Source organism: Hyalella azteca, unplaced genomic scaffold (assembly GCF_000764305.2).
Source record: "Hyalella azteca isolate HAZT.00-mixed unplaced genomic scaffold, Hazt_2.0.2 contig2797, whole genome shotgun sequence".
NCBI classification, from domain to species: Eukaryota; Metazoa; Arthropoda; class Malacostraca; order Amphipoda; family Hyalellidae; genus Hyalella; species Hyalella azteca.
The window spans coordinates 226,997-245,071 of NW_025933058.1; the positions used below are offsets into that span (position 1 = coordinate 226,997).

The window sequence follows — 18,075 nt, forward strand, 5'->3', positions numbered from 1 at the left end:
CTTTCAAACGATATATATAAGTATCTTAATAAACGACGTTTCATTATGCGTAGGAACCGAACGATTGTTGAAGTAGTTTTTGAATATCTGTTACCAGAGACGCGCGCTACTACCCACACTTATAATAAGCTGTAGATAAAATAAATTAGCTCTTTTATTGGATTGTAAACGAAGAAATTATAGCGGCTAAATTTTTCAATTCCTTCTAGCTCAATTTCATTCATGAATTTCTTTGACATCATTAATACGAGAATCAAATTCACGACCAGAATCATACTTTATAAGGGTGTAATGAAACGTAATAAGTAACTTTAATACTTTCTGAAAATTTTCTGAACACGATTTTATCACTACAGAAGATGATGATCAACGAAAAGAATGTTGGTTCTTAATCATGCACCTCGCAACTGTAATCATGGGCGTAGATGTACGCGACAACACCGACGCGCTCAAGAAATCAACCCCTGGCCCGCTGAAGCCCACTTCATGTGAAATGTAGAGCATTACCAGTAGTAACCATACTTAAATCAGTCACTTATTCTAAATCGAACGTTCCATCGTAATTGCATAATAGAACAACTGTTCCAATGCAATTCAAATTAAACAAAAACGAATATCATCAAAATGAAGCATCAAGTTTTCAACAGTTTTTATTGCGGCTCATAAATGTTTTCTTCACCAACAAAATGGCACCACTATGTGATAATAAAGAAATGACAAGGAAGCATAATTTCTTATTCGAACAATTTACTAAATAGTCCACTCGTTATTTATTCTGTTCGTCTCCCTCGCATGATTTCGCTACCCTTGTAATCTAATCAGAATAACGAACATAAGTTCTTCCACAGTATACTTATTTGAAGTTATTTCCCTTTCTACACATTCTTTTTCTTCTCCGCAAGATAAAGTTGAATCCGCATGATCAATGTTTCCGCGGTTTCAACGCCACAAAGAACACCTCAGCCACCTCCCTCCACTGGATCTACGGCACCCTGCCGTAGAACAGACTTGAGCTGGCCAGCTGTCAACGTACTGTTTTTCCAGAGAGAGAGAGAACTTTCTTGCCGAGTCTCCACTTCCCGCAGCCAGAATGCTACGCGAAATCACTTCATGCGGCTGGGAACGCTAAATTCCTGTTTTCAATAGCACGATCCGCCAGCAGCGTTCCTTCACGTACGTTCTCGGTTTGAAGGTCGAACAATCGTTTTTTGAAGATCCGTCGCAAACCGAACTTCAGTTCCTGTTGACAAATTTTACGGTAACAAAATAACTTCACAATAATTCTATTTGCATTATACATATATGGGGATATTTTACTAGGCTTGACATGAAAAAATGAATATACTGCTTGCCATGAAGCAGTAAATTTAAACACAATCAAGTTCTCATATGCATTCACAAGCCTTAAGTTTGGATAAACGAACCGACACTGGCAGCAAGCGAGTAGACAGAGAAAGGCAATTTGCCGACCGCGTCCTTGGTCTCGCCAGTCAGTAGAGTCACGACGGGCTTCTTGCCCTTAAGACTCGGCACTGCGACGTCCATGCTGCTGGGGGAGCTCGGACGCGACTTCCCATCGATGTTGTCGCTGTAGAGACTCCCAACGCAGCGTCCCTTGTTCCCTTCCCCAGAGTACTCGAGACGAGCGAAGTGATGGCAGCAATCGAGGATTTGATACCAGCGCCTGACGTAAATTTGAACCAGTCAAAAAAAAACAGTATTATTGCTCTATAATATATAGAGCTCATTCGACCGCAACGTTGCTAGACCAATACACGAGTTGATTTACTAGGCGCGTTCCCCATCATGCTATACACAAAGACGTCAATTTGACACATCCAAATCTATTGGGCGGTTGCCTACACAATCATGCCCGTCTTCCCAAAAACGCCTCACGGTGCAAATGGCTTTCAGAATGTTCCAGCGTTGTTACACAGTTGAAAAATTCTCCTGTTACATTCCACACAACTGAGAATAGTTTGTGTTCGTTTTTTACTGTTATAACGTTTATCTCGACATGAAAATTAATGCAGCAAGTCTCTAGCAGTGAATCAACTTTGAACAACTTGAACCACGAAAAAATATATATATATATATAATTCGCACGCAACTCACCAGGGCATCTTGTGTTGCTTGGCAGGATACTGCACCCCAGGGATCTGTAGGTGCTCCCCTGGCCCCTGCAGCCTAATGTACCCCCTGCCCTCTAGTGGGTGGTCGCCCCCCACGCGTCTGGGCGCCCGCAGCTGCAGCTCAAGCCAACGAGACGCGTCGCGTGCAGCGCCCACGTGGCGCTTCAGCTCGTCCAAATGTTCCACGACTGCAAGCAATGTTTATATTAGAGACAAAATTATGAAACTAATCGTTTGTAGAGTGTAATATATGCTTTATACGGATACAAATTATGTCGATACTAATCTGCTATCTAGTTTCTAGCGGGCAAAACTATACATATATTAGGTCATGCAAATAAACAAAGGTGATAAAATTTTTATATGCAAGCGTATAATTCTCATCTCTCTAATATTAATTTAATTGGTTTACCAAAATTTAAAGTCCCGACTGTAATATTGTCACTTATATCAGAAGCACTAACAGAAAGATTAAAAGAACATGAGTGATAAACTTATTAAAATCGCCCGTTGTTCAACCCGAAAAATCCTCGTCCGACTGTAATACTGTCGCTAATACCAAAAGCATCAACAGAAATATTAAAAGAACGTAAGTGATAAACTTATTCAAATCACCCGTATTTCATCCCCAAAAATTTCATGAGCAACTTGGCAAGAGTGACCTTAATTGCATTCTCATTTTAGAGCGTGTCATTTACCTTGCAAAGGCACCATCACTCTGCTCCCCTTCTCCATGAGGGCAGTCAAGAGGCCTCTGTGGTGAGAGAGCGTGAGGGAATCACACACAACCACCTTGGGGGTTGTGGTCGCTGCTGTGCCTTTAGGAGCACACGAAAGCTCGTGGCGCAGCCACTGCTCCGTCAGCAGGCGTTGGTCTGAAATGGAAATTTTCAGGGATGAATGAGAGCAGGAAAAGCTATGCAACAAGTCAAGGGCAAATTTGTGACATATGCACTAGGCTCTCCTTGTTTGATATTGGCGAGGTTATTCCTCAACAGCTGGTGCAATTTATATATGATTAATAAACGACCTTGATTTAAACTTTTTCTTCAAATGCTAAAAGCGCAGTGATCTTCCTATTTTTTACCTCTAAGTATTTAGAGGTTCAAAGCAGTAAAATTACTGTTAGATTGAGAATATTTGTTTCAATCAACAAACAAGAAACATATCGTTGTATATATTACAACTTGCCATAAATTCAACACTCACTTGCCACTCGTTTGTTTCGCTTCTCCTCGTCAGTAGCATCTTCCATGCGCTTCATTTCACTAACACCGTTATTAGCAACTGCATCACCACATGGGTCATCATCAGTCTTCGTCGATGATATTCCCTTATCAACTGTCGGCGACGGGGTCTTTCTGCTATCTGAAATTGGTGACGGAATCTGCCGCTCTTCATGTGATAACATCATGGTCTTCTGATAGCCAGAAGTCGGCGACGGAGTCTTGTGTTCATCACTGGCTGGTGCGATGACTGCTGTGGCTTCAGAAGAGTCGGGCAAATTACGTCTGCCATAGCTATTAGGATCCAGTATTTCGCGCGCATCCTCGTCCGAAGTTGCCTTTGTGTCTGAGTTGCTAAATCCACGATATGTTTTCCCTACGAGAGGCGGCCAATTTTTCTGTTGATCATAATGAGAAGCCCGATGATTATAAGATTCTGTTACTTTGTGATCACGATTATTCCTCGGTCTGGGTCGGTATTTCTTGCCTGGTTTGTGGCCATCTCTGATCGGAAGTTTATGCCTACAACGAACACGACCCTCGTTTGGCTTCTCACGAGGATAGCTCTGATGAGTTTTACTCCTGAAATATTCATTTACGACTGCATTCTTTGTATGATAGAATCCTTGTGCTGATGTTTGGTTTCTTCCATCGGCAGTTTTGTAACACTGTTCATAGTCGTTTTTGTGATCAACAAGCGAGTCTGATGCTGTAGGTGGCAAGAAAAAAGCCCTCACTGTACTGTTGTACTTCAATGGACATCCATCATAGCGTGTTAACTGGTACACGGTTCTACGTAGGCGCAGTATACGTATCAATGTTACTTCTGTTGAGGTCAAAATAGAACGAGGTGGCTGAATACAACCTGATTCGTTCGCGGCATCAGCCTTGGCATGATATCGATGCCGATGAATACCCAATCTTTCAAGGGTCTTGCTTAGATGTCCGCACAACATTATTGGTCCTTCTTTAAGCACATGCTCGGGCACGATCTCAGGCAAGGTTGAATGTAGCTCATCATCTTCTGGTAGCAAGAGGTCGTCAAATTCGCACCATGCATCCACTGCAAACGCCTTAGTCGTTTTCACAGATTTCATAAAGCGATCCAGATTAGGTAAGTCTTCGCGGTTGTCCTCTGCAACAATCAAATTTGGGCTTTATGGGAATGGGAATATATTTCCCATTCATGCTATGCAGAAAATCACTAGAACATCACAATATAACAATTGATAAGTGGGTAATTCTAAATCTTATTAAAATATAACGAAAATTGCAGAAGAATTGTTGTGCATTTCGAATTTCTATCTATTAAAAGATGAAGGATTAGTATGAAAACATTTCCTACGTATCTACTAAATGAGAAAAACACATTCAGACCAATCTTGGTCCTAACTCTCTATGTACTACACTCTCCATAAAATAATTACTAATGCTTGCTAAATTCTCAATTTATTTAAATTCAGACACTTAAGGTTAACAGTTGAAAATTTACCAGAACACAGTCGCTGCAAGTCCAAGGAAAGAAGATTGCATAAAGTTGCAAGTTCTTGCCACATGATTCTGACGCCCTGAGCGGCTCCACTGGAATGGTTGGCATTATTATCATCATTTGATGAACCACAAGTCCACGGTTTGTCAATCCTTTGCTGTGAGACTTCATCTTTACTTCTAGCAGAGACTTCATGATTAATACTGGACTCGTTTTCTGCAGTCAATCCATTCTGAAGAATTGAACTATTTGTTGCGGCTGATGAATTCTCAGGCATTGAGTCATTACAAGAGGTACGTAAAGTTCCACGAACCGCAGCATTGTTTTCCACAGTTTCGTCATTTACAGTTTGGCTTCCAGCACCCTTGCTCTGATCTTGCTTTGGGTCGCACCAGACAATATCCCCAGCAACAGAACTCGACGATAGAAGCCAGGACAAGACCAGCTTGGCAGCAAGTAGCATTCCAGGAGCTTGACAGTCTTTACCGTTGGCATCAGTGGGATACACATGTTCTGATTTGTCAATGCCGATTACAGATCCATCATCCAGAGCAGTTAGGAGCCGCAGATGTTGCAGAGCAGACATTTCCTGGACAGGATTTTCAGCAGCCACGGGGGAGGTGAGGCCATTCTTCTCATTTGGGGTCTGAAAAACAAGAAAATGTCAAAGCTATGAGCAGCATAAGCAAAGCTTCAAGCTTCTCTTACCCTTCATCTACAGCCAGATTATGCGTTTGCTATGCTATTCTTCCAGAGAATGGCATTGCAGACAGAGCTACAGAAAGTAGACAGGATTTTTATCAACAGGATTAAAAATTATCAAGACCATTTGCAACCTAACTATTAGGATAAAAGAATAGTTTTTTCTTACATGACAGTTCAACAAAATATTGACAATAAGCACAAGCCTCTTAATATCGCAACTAGAAGACTCGCCTGTTCCGGCAGGCAACGTGGTGCGGTGTCAACATCGTCTGCGCTATCAGTCTCGATGATGGCATCCTGCAATATATCCTCCACATAGATTGATGCAACTCCGTTTAAATACATTCAAAGATCTACACTCAAACTTTATATTGTCTACACCTTCAATCTCCATTCACATCGCAGACTCGAGGCTAAGATTTATGAATTAAAAAAAATTAAAATAATCAGTTTTTGCAATTCAATTAGCTTTCTCAACAACAGATAATGAGAAATATTCTAACTCATTTTTCTCGCAAAAGAAAACACTGAGCCAATAAAAATGAGTTCAACTAATTCGGGTTATTTTCATCACCAACTCAAACTTCAAATTTCACAATTTCTACCAAAATAAATAACTACCTACAGCATTCATTTTGGCCTCCCTCTTCTCGTATCAAGCACAATATACTTGGAACTACGAGAACAAAACATCACTGGCAGCAGCGCTCATTGTCTCAATCAACATTTTAATTAATATAAAAACAATAATACATAACATTGGGATGGAGCACTTACGGGGCCTGAGTCCTCAGCCTCACTGAGGCTGTCTTCGCTGGAGGAGCAGAGGGCGTCAGAAAATGTCACCGAGCTGCCGTCGTCACTGGCGTTACTCTCGGCCCCGTCTTCTTCGCATGAAGAGTCTGAAAATTACAAGTCAACCCATGAAAAACCATCCTTTTATCGCATGTCATTATGACTTCATAACTACTTATGTATCATAACTCACTAGTGTGTCACCCTTAGACATTTGCGTTTGATAATTTTTAACTAAAATCTGGTTGCCGGCGCCACTAGATTTAGATAATTTATGCAATTTGAGAATAACCATAATCAGAGAGAAATTAGTTCAAACCCACATTCAGCACGTTCTAGTCATTCACGTTTTGAAATTTAGCTGAAGTAGTAATTTACTTGAAATTTATTTGGAATAAACTTGAACTTTTTAGTGTTGAATGATTTGTATATTAGTGTCATTTTTAAACTTTCCTAATAATTTGAATTTTTAAATCCAACTATCCTTTCAATTTTTCGAATCACAGAGTTTCACCTTTACAAAGAAATTCTTAGGTAATACCCTGACACGATAAGTATCAATGATACACGCCGATCAGCCCCAAAAAATTTCTTCAAACACACAACCAAGCTATGACAAATGTAGATAAGATGTGCAATATGTTACGAATTAGTATTCATTTACAAAATCTGGAAGTAACACTGATTATAGAAAGTGGCACGAACAATACATCACCTACAATAAGATTATACATTTATGTTTACAGCTGCTACTACACTTACCGTCCTCATCCATCTGAGGTCGTTTACGAACACGACGTCTGCGTCGCGGCACCCTTCGTCGCTGCATCGCTCGCTCAGGGGCAGGCGTTGATGCGCCGCTTGCATGCCCAGCTGACTCGTCGCTCACGCCAGGGCTGCCTAATGCGACCTGCAAGAACATCAGGAAAACAAATACATTCACGACCGATACTGACCGTCCTTCATAACTAGTATTCAATAATTTTAAAAATTTTAATAAAGAAGCTGTATACTAACGCTGAAGATGAATTACACGTTTTTGTTACATTTACAAATGATAAAAAAAGTTATATAAAATCAACTGCTCACAAAACAAATGAAATGAATCATGAAAATAAGTTAAACTGCTTAACCAGGAAAGGCATTCGAAACCATTATAGATTGTTGTTAGTTCACTTGAATATCATTACTAGCAATCATTCCACCAGTTGACAGCCAGTACCAGTAACTCAGTAAGACAATGTACTATAAATTTGAAGCATTTTCATGTGAGCATCCTTACAGCCAGAGACGGTGATGCGAGGGCGGCGACAGCAGCGGGAGAGCAGCAGGTGCTTAGGGCCAGTCGTGTGGTGCGATTCAAGTATGATAATATCGCCAACAAAATAGACGCCAGCAGCACCGAACACGTCTTGCCTATAACAAATGCCGAGCTCAGATTATAATAGCAAAAAAAGGTGGAAGCTGACGGAGTGATAACTTGGTGAAAGCACCAGAAAAATTCAGATAGTGTTTATCGGGAGACTTCAATGCCAATTTAACCATGATGGAGTGGCAGAAAAAAGACCATTTGGTGGAAGTGGAACCATGAATCAATTTGACGAAACAAAAGAAAAGCAGTAGAAAGTTGGTATTTATAAAGAAAATACGGCTTTATGTGCCTCTGCATCAGTAGGAAAGTGAAAGTTGACAACACCATAATATACAAGATATTTTCAATAAAAATACATTCTATTTGTATAAAATCTCTGCAACAAATGCTGTAAGTTAGAAGATAACTTGCCTCTTTCATCGAATTGTATTTCATGAACAGCTATCATGATGGCACAAGTCTGAGGCACAAGAGCCTCAGTGTGGCGTACTGGAGGTTGGGAGTTGCTTTCTCCTGACGATACTTCTTTGAGGAGCTCGTCGAAGTGTAGCAGAAAATTTCGACACACCTGAAATACATGCCAATAACTTATTTAAATACATCTGCTTCACTTACAAAACAACTCTGAGACGTGGTTAAAAATTAATATAAAGAAGTTGGTTCACAGAATGGTATACCGGTAAAAGATAATCAAGTGATGAATAAGAGACACGCTCGCATCTCGGGCTAACTTCATAAAACGCTTGGTTTCAGGTAACTATGAATGAAGCACATATACCTAACCTAAAATCAGCCAAAATCGATAAATGAATGAAATTTCAACAATACGTTCATGGCACAAAATGAATTTTAAAAATATCACTCAAGGCTCTACCAATAAATGCATTTCATTGAGAATTACTCAAACTAAACATTGTGCACAGTTTATGAGTTCGACCTGGAGCTGGAGAGCATCGCAGCTACACCGACTCCAAAATATACTCACCATCTGGAGCTGGAGAACATTGTGGCTACACCGACTCCAAAATATACTCACCATCTGGAGCTGGAGAACATCGTGGCTACACTGACTCCAAAATATACTCACCATCTGGAGCTGAAGAACATCGTGGCTACACCGACTCCAAAATATACTCACCATCAGGAGCTGGAGAACATCGTGGCTACACTGACTCCAAAATACACTCACCATCTGGAGCTAGAGAACATCGTGGCTACACCAACTCCAGAATATACTCACCATCTGGAGCTGGAGAACATCGTGGCTACACCGACTCCAAAATATACTCACCATCTGGAACTGGAGAACATTGCGGCTACACCGACTCCAAAATATACTCACCATCTGGAGCTGGTAAGGATCATAGCTGCGTGGCAAAAAAGAGGCAATGACAGCCATGAGGGTGTCAGAGAAACAAGGCTTAGCAAAGTTGTCCTTGCGAAGCACCAGGAAATCTTCTGCATTCAGGAGAGACTGGTAGCTCTGCACGCTGCTGTTGAGGATTGGTTTCAGCAGCAATTTAGCTTGTTGGTGGTTTTTGCACATAAGCCTGAGGGAAGAATTCATCGCCTATAATGAACACAAGCTTCCTAAGTATACTAAAAAAATAAAAACAATGATATCCACCATTACCATTAAAAAATATAACTCGGTACTCGCTGCAGTGAGTGACAGAGCGCATTTTCTTGTCGACGAAAACTTGAGGTCACGGATGGACGGACAGACAGACAGACATACAGACAGACATGGCGAGCACAATAGTGCATTTTTTCCATAAATGAGAAATGCACTAAAAACCTGATTAAATTATAATTGAAGTACCGTATATATATGAAAGGGCGTGCGATAACCTAAAACTTTTTCTGAATGCACTTGATTGGTGGTGGAGCTAGAGATTGGGAGTGTGACAAAAAATCAAGTTGAAATATAATTTGAAAATATATTGGTTTGGTCAATAAATGCTGGTTATGCTTGAAGACTTGCTCAAACGATTGATTAAAAACAAGTCAATTTTTAGTGAAATATATAGCTTTAATATTATATGATACATAGAATAATCTCAAGAAAATGGTCACGAGATTGCCAATTAGGACACAACTCCAAGATGCTTTTAAATGGCTGAACTTTTCCACTTCAAATATATTTAACAAGACCTCCATCTATTTGATTTCAATCTTAAAAGAGTTCTACGAAAATGAATCTCGTACATGCAATCAGTATAATAACCAACCTAGCTCATTTAAGTTTATAAAAAATATGTTCATCTTGTCCAGGGTATTTAATCAGTCATCAAGGCTACTGAAGCTTTACTCTTTCTGCTACTCACGCTGACAAGTATTGAAGTACAGCTGAGCATTTATTGTGCTCCACGTGCAGCAATACTGCGGCAAGGTTGCTGTGAATGAGTCCATTTTTTGGGCGCAATTCCAAGGCCTGGAAAAGAAACTTTACTATGAGCACGGTGATGAGGATGAATTTCCATCTTTTTGTTCATAAAGAGTGAAGTAAAGGCCTTCATTAGTTCATGTCAGCATCACTCACCCTACAAAGAAAATTATTAATTATGGAGCAGTTTTCCTGTACAGGATTATCTCAACTCGATTGGAAAAAATTTTTACTTTGCATGACTTATTAATAATTTCCATTCAAATTGTTACATTGCATTCAAGAAAGTTAAAGGCATGTAAAAAAATATTTTGAAATAAATTAATAAGTTAAGGTACAGAACAGGTCAGGTTGTGCCTTAGATCTTCTTGCAAAGAAGAGATGTTTTTAAGACTATATTATTTTCGAGCTGGTTCGAGATTGTACCCAAATAAAATTATTAACTAGACAATGATGGAATCATCAACCAAAGAAAGCATAGGAAATTAAATTTATACAAATGAATACAAAATTTAAGTAATATAATGTGATATACCTGCATGTAGTAGATAGCTGGTGAGGAGAAACAGGTAGGTTCCTTGGAAAACAAGCCCAAGTTAAGGCAATAGTAGCGTGAGAGATCACCCAGATGGCTAAGGCAGTGAACCAGCAAGTGCCACAGAGGTTTTTGACCAACAATGCTGGCATCAGGCAGATCTTCAATAAGTTTCAGATAGAACTTAATCCCTTCCTCTATGAAGAGACGAGCTGCTGCAGCTTCACATGTGTCCCATAGTTCTGGCTGTGTAAATAGTTGAAAAAGTTCAGTAACAGTACAGAAAAAAAGCTTTCCTCAAATTATTACAAATTTACATGTGTCAAGACAGCAAAAATCAGAAATTTCTGAAGTAACAATCAACTCACCTAGGGTTTAATAAATTAGTAATTTTTATCCAGTTCTCACATGAAAATGTAGGAAAAGTGAACTAATTAGAGAGGTTTAGACACATTCACACTAGTCAAAATCATGTAAACCAATTTTTATCAGTGGATATCCTACTAGTAAACTCCATAAAATTAATCATAAGTACCCAAGTAGCTAGTTGTTAAAAACAAGTATATAATACCAAAATGTATTTCATTATTTATACTGAAAGTGACAACCATGTCAAAATTGCCCTCAAAAAAATGTATAGAAGAAAATTACTAAAAAATCATTTGAATAAAGAACTATACCTATACTAATAATCATATGTTTATAAAGGGAAAATCATACCTTCTTAAGTTTCTTGGCTTTGGCAAGAGGATCATAATAAACCTTATACCAGAGCATATCATCACAGCGACTGATGCTCTCTAAGGAACCCTCATTTGCAGAGGCTTTAGCAATTTGATCTTTGCTTCCTTCATTTGCCTTAGCCAACTTGGCCAGAAGCCGTCTCATGAGCTGACTCCTCAACTCCAGACGTCCAGGCTTGGACATTATTGTCAATAAGTCCTCCACAGAACTCATCTTGACACAAGCATCAGAAACCTCCTTCAGAAACCTGCAAGTGGAAATGAAATTGTAGACTTCCACATCAATGATAGCACTTCCACAATAATTCAGCCCTTCATCTGTATTTTATATAAATCTAGGACTAGGACATGAAGCCACTTACAATCCTCAGACCAAAGTCACTGTCCCTGACAATTAATCCAGTTTATTTTTGTTGCCAACATTCCACACATAACAACTAATCTAATGACTTTTTAACACTTATGTTGTATTAATAATCAATTTGACTATGAAAATAACAAATAATATCATAATAATGATCTAACCACTAATGCTTCGTAAGTTATAAACTGGAAAACCTACCAACTAATGACCACTAATGTCTTCTGTCAATTTATTAGTGTCTGTCTGTAGGTGTCTGATGTCTCCTGTCATTATTCCAGCAAGTTCTAGTCAGAGTACTCTCAGACTAGTCCTGCCCTAGTGAGGAAAATATCTACTCTGTGAACAAAAACTGGTTTTATGAATATGCAAGCTGTGATTCCATTTATTTGAGCTGTGAATTCCATATCACAGCCATGAACAGCCATTTATGAGCCACCAACTCATTTGTAAAGTTCTGTGCATGTGTTACCCCATTACTCCAAATCTATAATTTTACCCAAGAAAAGGCAACAATAACATTTGTCTTCGCCCTTCACTTTAGAGGCCACTGAACACATGATAACACCATCTGACGTGAGTGTGACTGCAAGTGGCAACTATGCAATCTCTGACCAAACGTTTTGAGTTACCTTATTACCTAACTTGTAATGCAGGATATTTAGGCAAGAGTGTGGTACTAACCATAGTGGCAAAGCAGAGAGGTTTTTAGACTCCTTCAAGTTCTAGCATGGAATATATCTACTTGGCAAGCCGCGACTGAATTTTTCGAGCCGTGGTTTTATGGATTTGCCAGCCGTGATTCCATTTCTACGAGCCGTGATTCTATTTCACCGAGCCGTGAATTCCATATCTCGGCCATGAAAAGCCATTTACGAGGTGCGAATGCGAATTTATTTACAAAGTTTATGCACGTGTTACCCCAAATCTCTAATTTTACCCTTAAACAGTCAAACGGCAACAATAAAATTTGTCTCTACTGTAAGTTCAGCACGTGTTAATATACAGTCTGACCGCTTTGACATGACCGCAACTATGCGCGATCTTCAACAAACGTTTTGTTTATTTGTTTACATTACGATGTTTATGTTTTTTCTGCAAGATATTTTTGGCAGAAACGGTAAAGCAATGCGGATTGCGGAAGTTGAAAATTTTATGAAATGACATGTTAGCGAAGTGCAAACCGCGATTTTTTTAATCAAACAAAAATTTATGACATTCGAGCCGCGAGATTTCATACCTACTGAAATTATATGATATTAGAGCCGCGATATTTCAGACAAAAATAGGACTTTTCCAGACTAGTTCAAGTTCAATTTGAGTCCTATAAGTAGACCAGCAAAGTATCATGGATACCAGCATCATCATACATAAGATATTGGTTCAAATCTCAAATAAATGAGGAAATTTAAACTGAACTGATTCAAAAAAATTGATAGTTTGCCACTTTGGTACTAACTACTAACTTACTAAGTACTGCAAAAGTTGAAAATTTTTTGGAATGAAATATTTGTGAACCACAACTTCTTCAATCAAATAAAAATCCATGACATTAGCCCGAGGATTTAGAGCCACCGAGCACCAGCCACAAGATTTCATACCTACTGAAATTATATGATATTAGAGATAGATCTTTCAGAAAAAAGCAGGACTTTCCACAGCTAGCCTGCTAGGCCCTGTTTTTCTCATTTCAGTCATTTGTGCACCAGGCCTTGATTAGTTAATATAATACACTTCTTCACACATTCCTTCTCAAATTCTAATCCAACCAGAATCAGAAACAACAGTATTAAATAGTAAACTAAACACCAAGTTATATTTACTGGTAATTGCCACACTTCGTAGCTTGCACTTGCATCATCAGTTCATCACTGACGTGCAGAATGAGAATTGCATGATGCAACTCGATATACCTACGATTAACGATTACAATCGCCAAATTCGCCATACAAGGTTAACACGTTGGCCGCGATTGCTGATTTGGCCCGAATGCCGTATGGGCGATAGGTTCAAACTTGTATATCTTTAGTTACGCGGCAGATAGCAAGGAGAAAAGTTGTGTGCAGCTCTGCAGGGGTACGTTCTGTCATTGTATCACATAAAATAGGTGGCCGTATTTGGTGCACATCGCTCAGGGTTGAAATTTATCATTATTCCTGGCGATGTGTACCAAATGAAGCCATGCCTATTGTGGCTCATATTGGCTCACGTCGCCTATTGTAATCACTTCTAATACTATGGGCGATGTGTACAAAGCAAAGACGTGCATCTATATCTCATATTGCCGAAAAACGCCTAAAGTTATAACTTTTATTACTGTGAGTGATGCGCACAAGTAACCTATATTAGTTTTGAGTCATAATTGCACACATAATGACTACCGGTATCTCTTAGCTTTTTGTGAACGATGTATATTACGCATGGAAATTACTATGGAAAGAGATTGGTGTCCAGGTTTTCATAATTCTAAATAAAATTGAGGGTATTTACATTGTTAGTTCAGTTATATTTACCTTATAGAGATCATTCATCGTATATACTGTATTGTCTTGAGCTTCTGTTACAAGCAGCATCTCAGAGAGAGTAAAATCAGGATGTAGACATCAAATTATCAAGTGGGACAGAGGACAGCCCACTTTCATTGAACCAGCTAGAACAAAAACCAGGATGCGCTGCCATGAATGCTACAATATGCTCTCAGCAAATGAGGGAAGTGCCGTAGCAAAGGTGGAACTCGAATGGTAAAAAAATATTTTGATGACTGTGAAGGAAAACCATACATGTGCGATAATTGTTTTTCAATCACGAATGCAAGATAATGATGTTGGCAACACCCAGTGTTGTAGTTTCAGATCAATAAAAAAATATTTTATTTTGTTTTCATGCAAAGGAACATATATATATGGCTTTCATCAATGGACACAAATTTTGTAGTTTTTGTAATACTTGCATCTGAAAATAAGACTATTTCTTTAAGCAGTAGTTGACTTCAAAGCATTCCCTATCATACCTATTGAATTGTATCATTGAAATTTTAAATTTGAAAGAGTGATAAGATTTTATAAAAATATGTATTTTTCATTGGCATGTACCATATGTGTACACATCGCGATTCTGACAAGTACAGCGTGTACATATATGGCGCACATCGCGGCCAACGTGTTAAGATACAAGTCATATAACGCAACAAACAACTCTCTTCTTAACTTAGCTCTACTTACACATCCAAAGTACTTAAAGATTTCACCATTTTTGATGAAATTTTATGGTTAATTTGTAGCTCCATTTGTTCTTCGTCACGTAATGTGATTTAGACTTTCAACCATCCGACGCACTAAGACATGCTGACTCGAACACTCGTTCATCTTGAATGGCTATCTAACGCTGGTAAGCAAGTGTTGCCAAAGTAAAATTGATATTCCTTACAAACCATTCGACTTTTCTCCTGCTTGAACCATTCTATTTGGTGGGAATATATTGTTGATTTTTCGGAACTTCTCACGTAATTAACTGATATTCACTCCTTTGTAATTCTGATATTCATTTTTTAATTACACCTCTGAGAAGCAGTAATAATGAATTTGGTCGTGGAAAAGACACCTCACGCACGTTTTGTTTTTAACAACAGATTTTATCAGCCAGGATAAAGAGTGTGAAAAATCACGAGAGAAAAAAAGTATCCTCATTTTTTATTACATCAAATTAGGATTGCTTACTACTCAAAGATGTTATGAATGTCAAAGATCTGACGTCCTCCAAGATTACCTATGTTTCACGGAAGCATTCGGATTTGGGGCGTAGTGACCCTGAAAGAAACATTCACTTTCAGTAGTCAAGCCTTGACATTGGCTAACTGCCATGCATCAAGTATTCATTTATGGGTTAGGCACACTAGTTTGACAAGTGTTTGTATAATGCATATCATTACTAATTGAGACAGCAGTAACCACGTGAGACGGCATACACCATATATGATTATAAATTATAATATAATTATAAATATTTTTCTTTCCTGGAGAGTCCTCCTTCCTCTCCAGCGCAAACTCCTTCCTCTCCAGCGCATATAAATCATTTGGTTTGTTTTCTTAACTCGCAAGTCGACTACTCAAATATAATATTCTCGCTCAATAGGTACAGGGTGACACAAAAAAAACAGAGCTCACTAAAAGTCTTATAACTCCTGAAATTTTATTCAGTTTGAAACAAAAATTCTATGGAATTATGTACAACCTATGTAGCCAACATCTGCAAAATCTCAATTCTATACCACAAAAACTCTTTGTTCTACAGCCGCTCAAAGATATGTCTTTTGCTCTGTAGTCCAAGGCATCTCGAAGCTCACACGTGGTAGACTCTTAGATCAATCCGTCTTCTTAATGAATCTGAAACAAATAACAGGATTACTTGAGTATTGTGGAAATTATTCAACTTTTTATGAGCTCTGTTTTTTTTGTGTCACCCTGTATCTTATCGTCCACCATGAGTTATCGTCATCCTTACGTTATCGTCCATATTAGGCGTTATCGTCCACCATGCGCTGTCGTCCATCATGCGTCGCGTTATCGTTCACTATGCGAAATCGTCAACCATGCGTCCTCGTTTACTAGGCGGTATCGTCTACCATGCGTTATTGTCAACCATGTGTTATTTTCCATCATATACGTCATCGTCTTTCATGCGTTATCATCTACCGTGCGTGATCTTTCGTTTATCGCGCGTTCAAATACTTTTCAATGAAATAACAAATATGTCATTCTGAAAATTATGAACAGCATATATGCAGCGAAACTTAATATTAAATCAGTATGCGATCTGGGGAGGAAGGGGGAGGAGGAAGTCTCAGTAAACACTACCAGGCGTCAGTAATTCAAGAATAAAAATATAAATTTCAGATCTCGTCTTGACAGCGCCGTTGTTGCTCCGGCAATCATAGCAATTTGGTGAACGATCAATAGCTGCTCATCATGGAGGAGGCTTCAAATAAAACAGCGATGTTCTTAAACACTAATATTTCTAAGCTTGACCAAGTTATTTAAGAAACAAAGGAAATTTGTCTATCCCGACATTGAACAGATCTAAATTAGACCGCAAGAAGCCTGCCATTACGTACGTGTTGATGGCTGCGTGGGATGCCTTCAAACTTCCCTCGAGACCAAGGCTGTTGATTTGTTATTATGTTAACTATTGTCAACAATAAAACTATTCACTATATGTTATTCATTTTATTTACATTACTGGTACGATTGCATGGCCATAAATAGTGATGATACTCGTGTGAGGGTCAAATATTCATGAATTTATTTCGAGAAAATATCTACTAAAGTAGTAAACAATCAAAATAGTTCATCAACGGAATTCGAAATTAAATACATTTTAATTGCACTTCATCACGTACTCGTGTCACGCGGGACGTTCGCCAACGAACTCGGACGTGAATATTTTCATTTCCGACCTTTAATATTCCTTCGACAAGGTCCTGAATTCCTCATCCTCTACCGTACAGAAATAGTATCTAATTCTATCTACAATTATGCGAAAAAATATGCTGCAAAAAAAAGTTTATAGAAATCGCAACCAATCTGACGCTACTGAACACCACGATGAAAATTTTTGTATAAAAAATTCATCTTTAACTAATTTATTCTTACTTCACAGCATTAAAACTCCATAGTCTTCAACTGGATTCAGTATCGAATTTTCATAGATTATATACATAATGGTTAACTTTATTAATTAAATTCGTTTAAAATAACCACATGACTTGCCGGTTAGGTTGTTAATTGAGCTCAGCCTGCGCAGTTTAGTCGTGTTACCCAATACAATTCGGACTCAGACACATAGAATAGAATAGAATAGAATAGAATAGAATAGAATAGAATAGAATAGAATAGAATAGAATAGAATAGAATAGAATAGAATAGAAACTATACTATACTATACTATACTATACTATACTATACTATACTATACTATACTATGCTATACTATGCTATACTATACTACACTATACTATACTATACTATACTATACTATACTATACTACACTATACTATACTATACTATACTATACTATACCATACTATACTATACTATACTATACCATACTATACTATACTATACTATACCATACTATACTATACTATACTATACTATGCTATACTATCCTATAATATACTATGCTATACTATACTATACTAAAATATACTATACTATACTATACTCAGCTAACTGGTATAAGCCGACCGAAATTTGATTTTTATTTTACGCTATTCGAGTAGAAGAGCCAATCTGAAGTATAAAAAATAAGTCTTATAATTTAGCACCATTGGAA

General features: G+C 38.2%; 1 protein-coding gene across 1 annotated transcript; it reads right to left on the reverse strand.

Annotated features, from left to right (window-relative positions):
* Positions 1–338: 338 nt before the first annotated feature.
* Positions 339–15,127, reverse strand: LOC108664445. The gene is made up of 16 exons (XM_018151033.2): positions 14,966–15,127; positions 11,361–11,631; positions 10,641–10,886; positions 10,047–10,153; positions 9,062–9,269; positions 8,131–8,287; positions 7,630–7,763; positions 7,110–7,257; positions 6,330–6,454; positions 5,784–5,849; positions 4,851–5,493; positions 3,342–4,493; positions 2,831–3,007; positions 2,116–2,320; positions 1,425–1,684; positions 339–1,240 (listed from the first exon to the last, which is right to left on the reverse strand). The coding sequence occupies exons 1-16, from the start codon at positions 15,028–15,030 to the stop codon at positions 1,170–1,172; spliced, it is 4,035 nt and encodes a 1,344-aa protein (XP_018006522.1). The 5' UTR covers positions 15,031–15,127; the 3' UTR covers positions 339–1,169.
* Between the last annotated feature and the right edge of the window lie 2,948 nt (positions 15,128–18,075).

What these genes read in the sequence shown, in the direction of transcription:
- LOC108664445 (XM_018151033.2), bottom strand. Translation starts at nt 15,030, where the DNA reads ATGGAGCTACAAATTAACCATAAAATTTCATCAAAAATGGTGAAATCT. An exon ending in CAGCTATCTACTACATGCAG is followed by an intron (nt 10,154 to 10,640) that starts GTATATCACATT and finishes TTTCTTTTCCAG; the next exon opens with GCCTTGGAATTGCGCCCAAA. An exon ending in TCGCATCACCGTCTCTGGCT is followed by an intron (nt 7,258 to 7,629) that starts GTAAGGATGCTC and finishes ATGTTCTTGCAG; the next exon opens with GTCGCATTAGGCAGCCCTGG.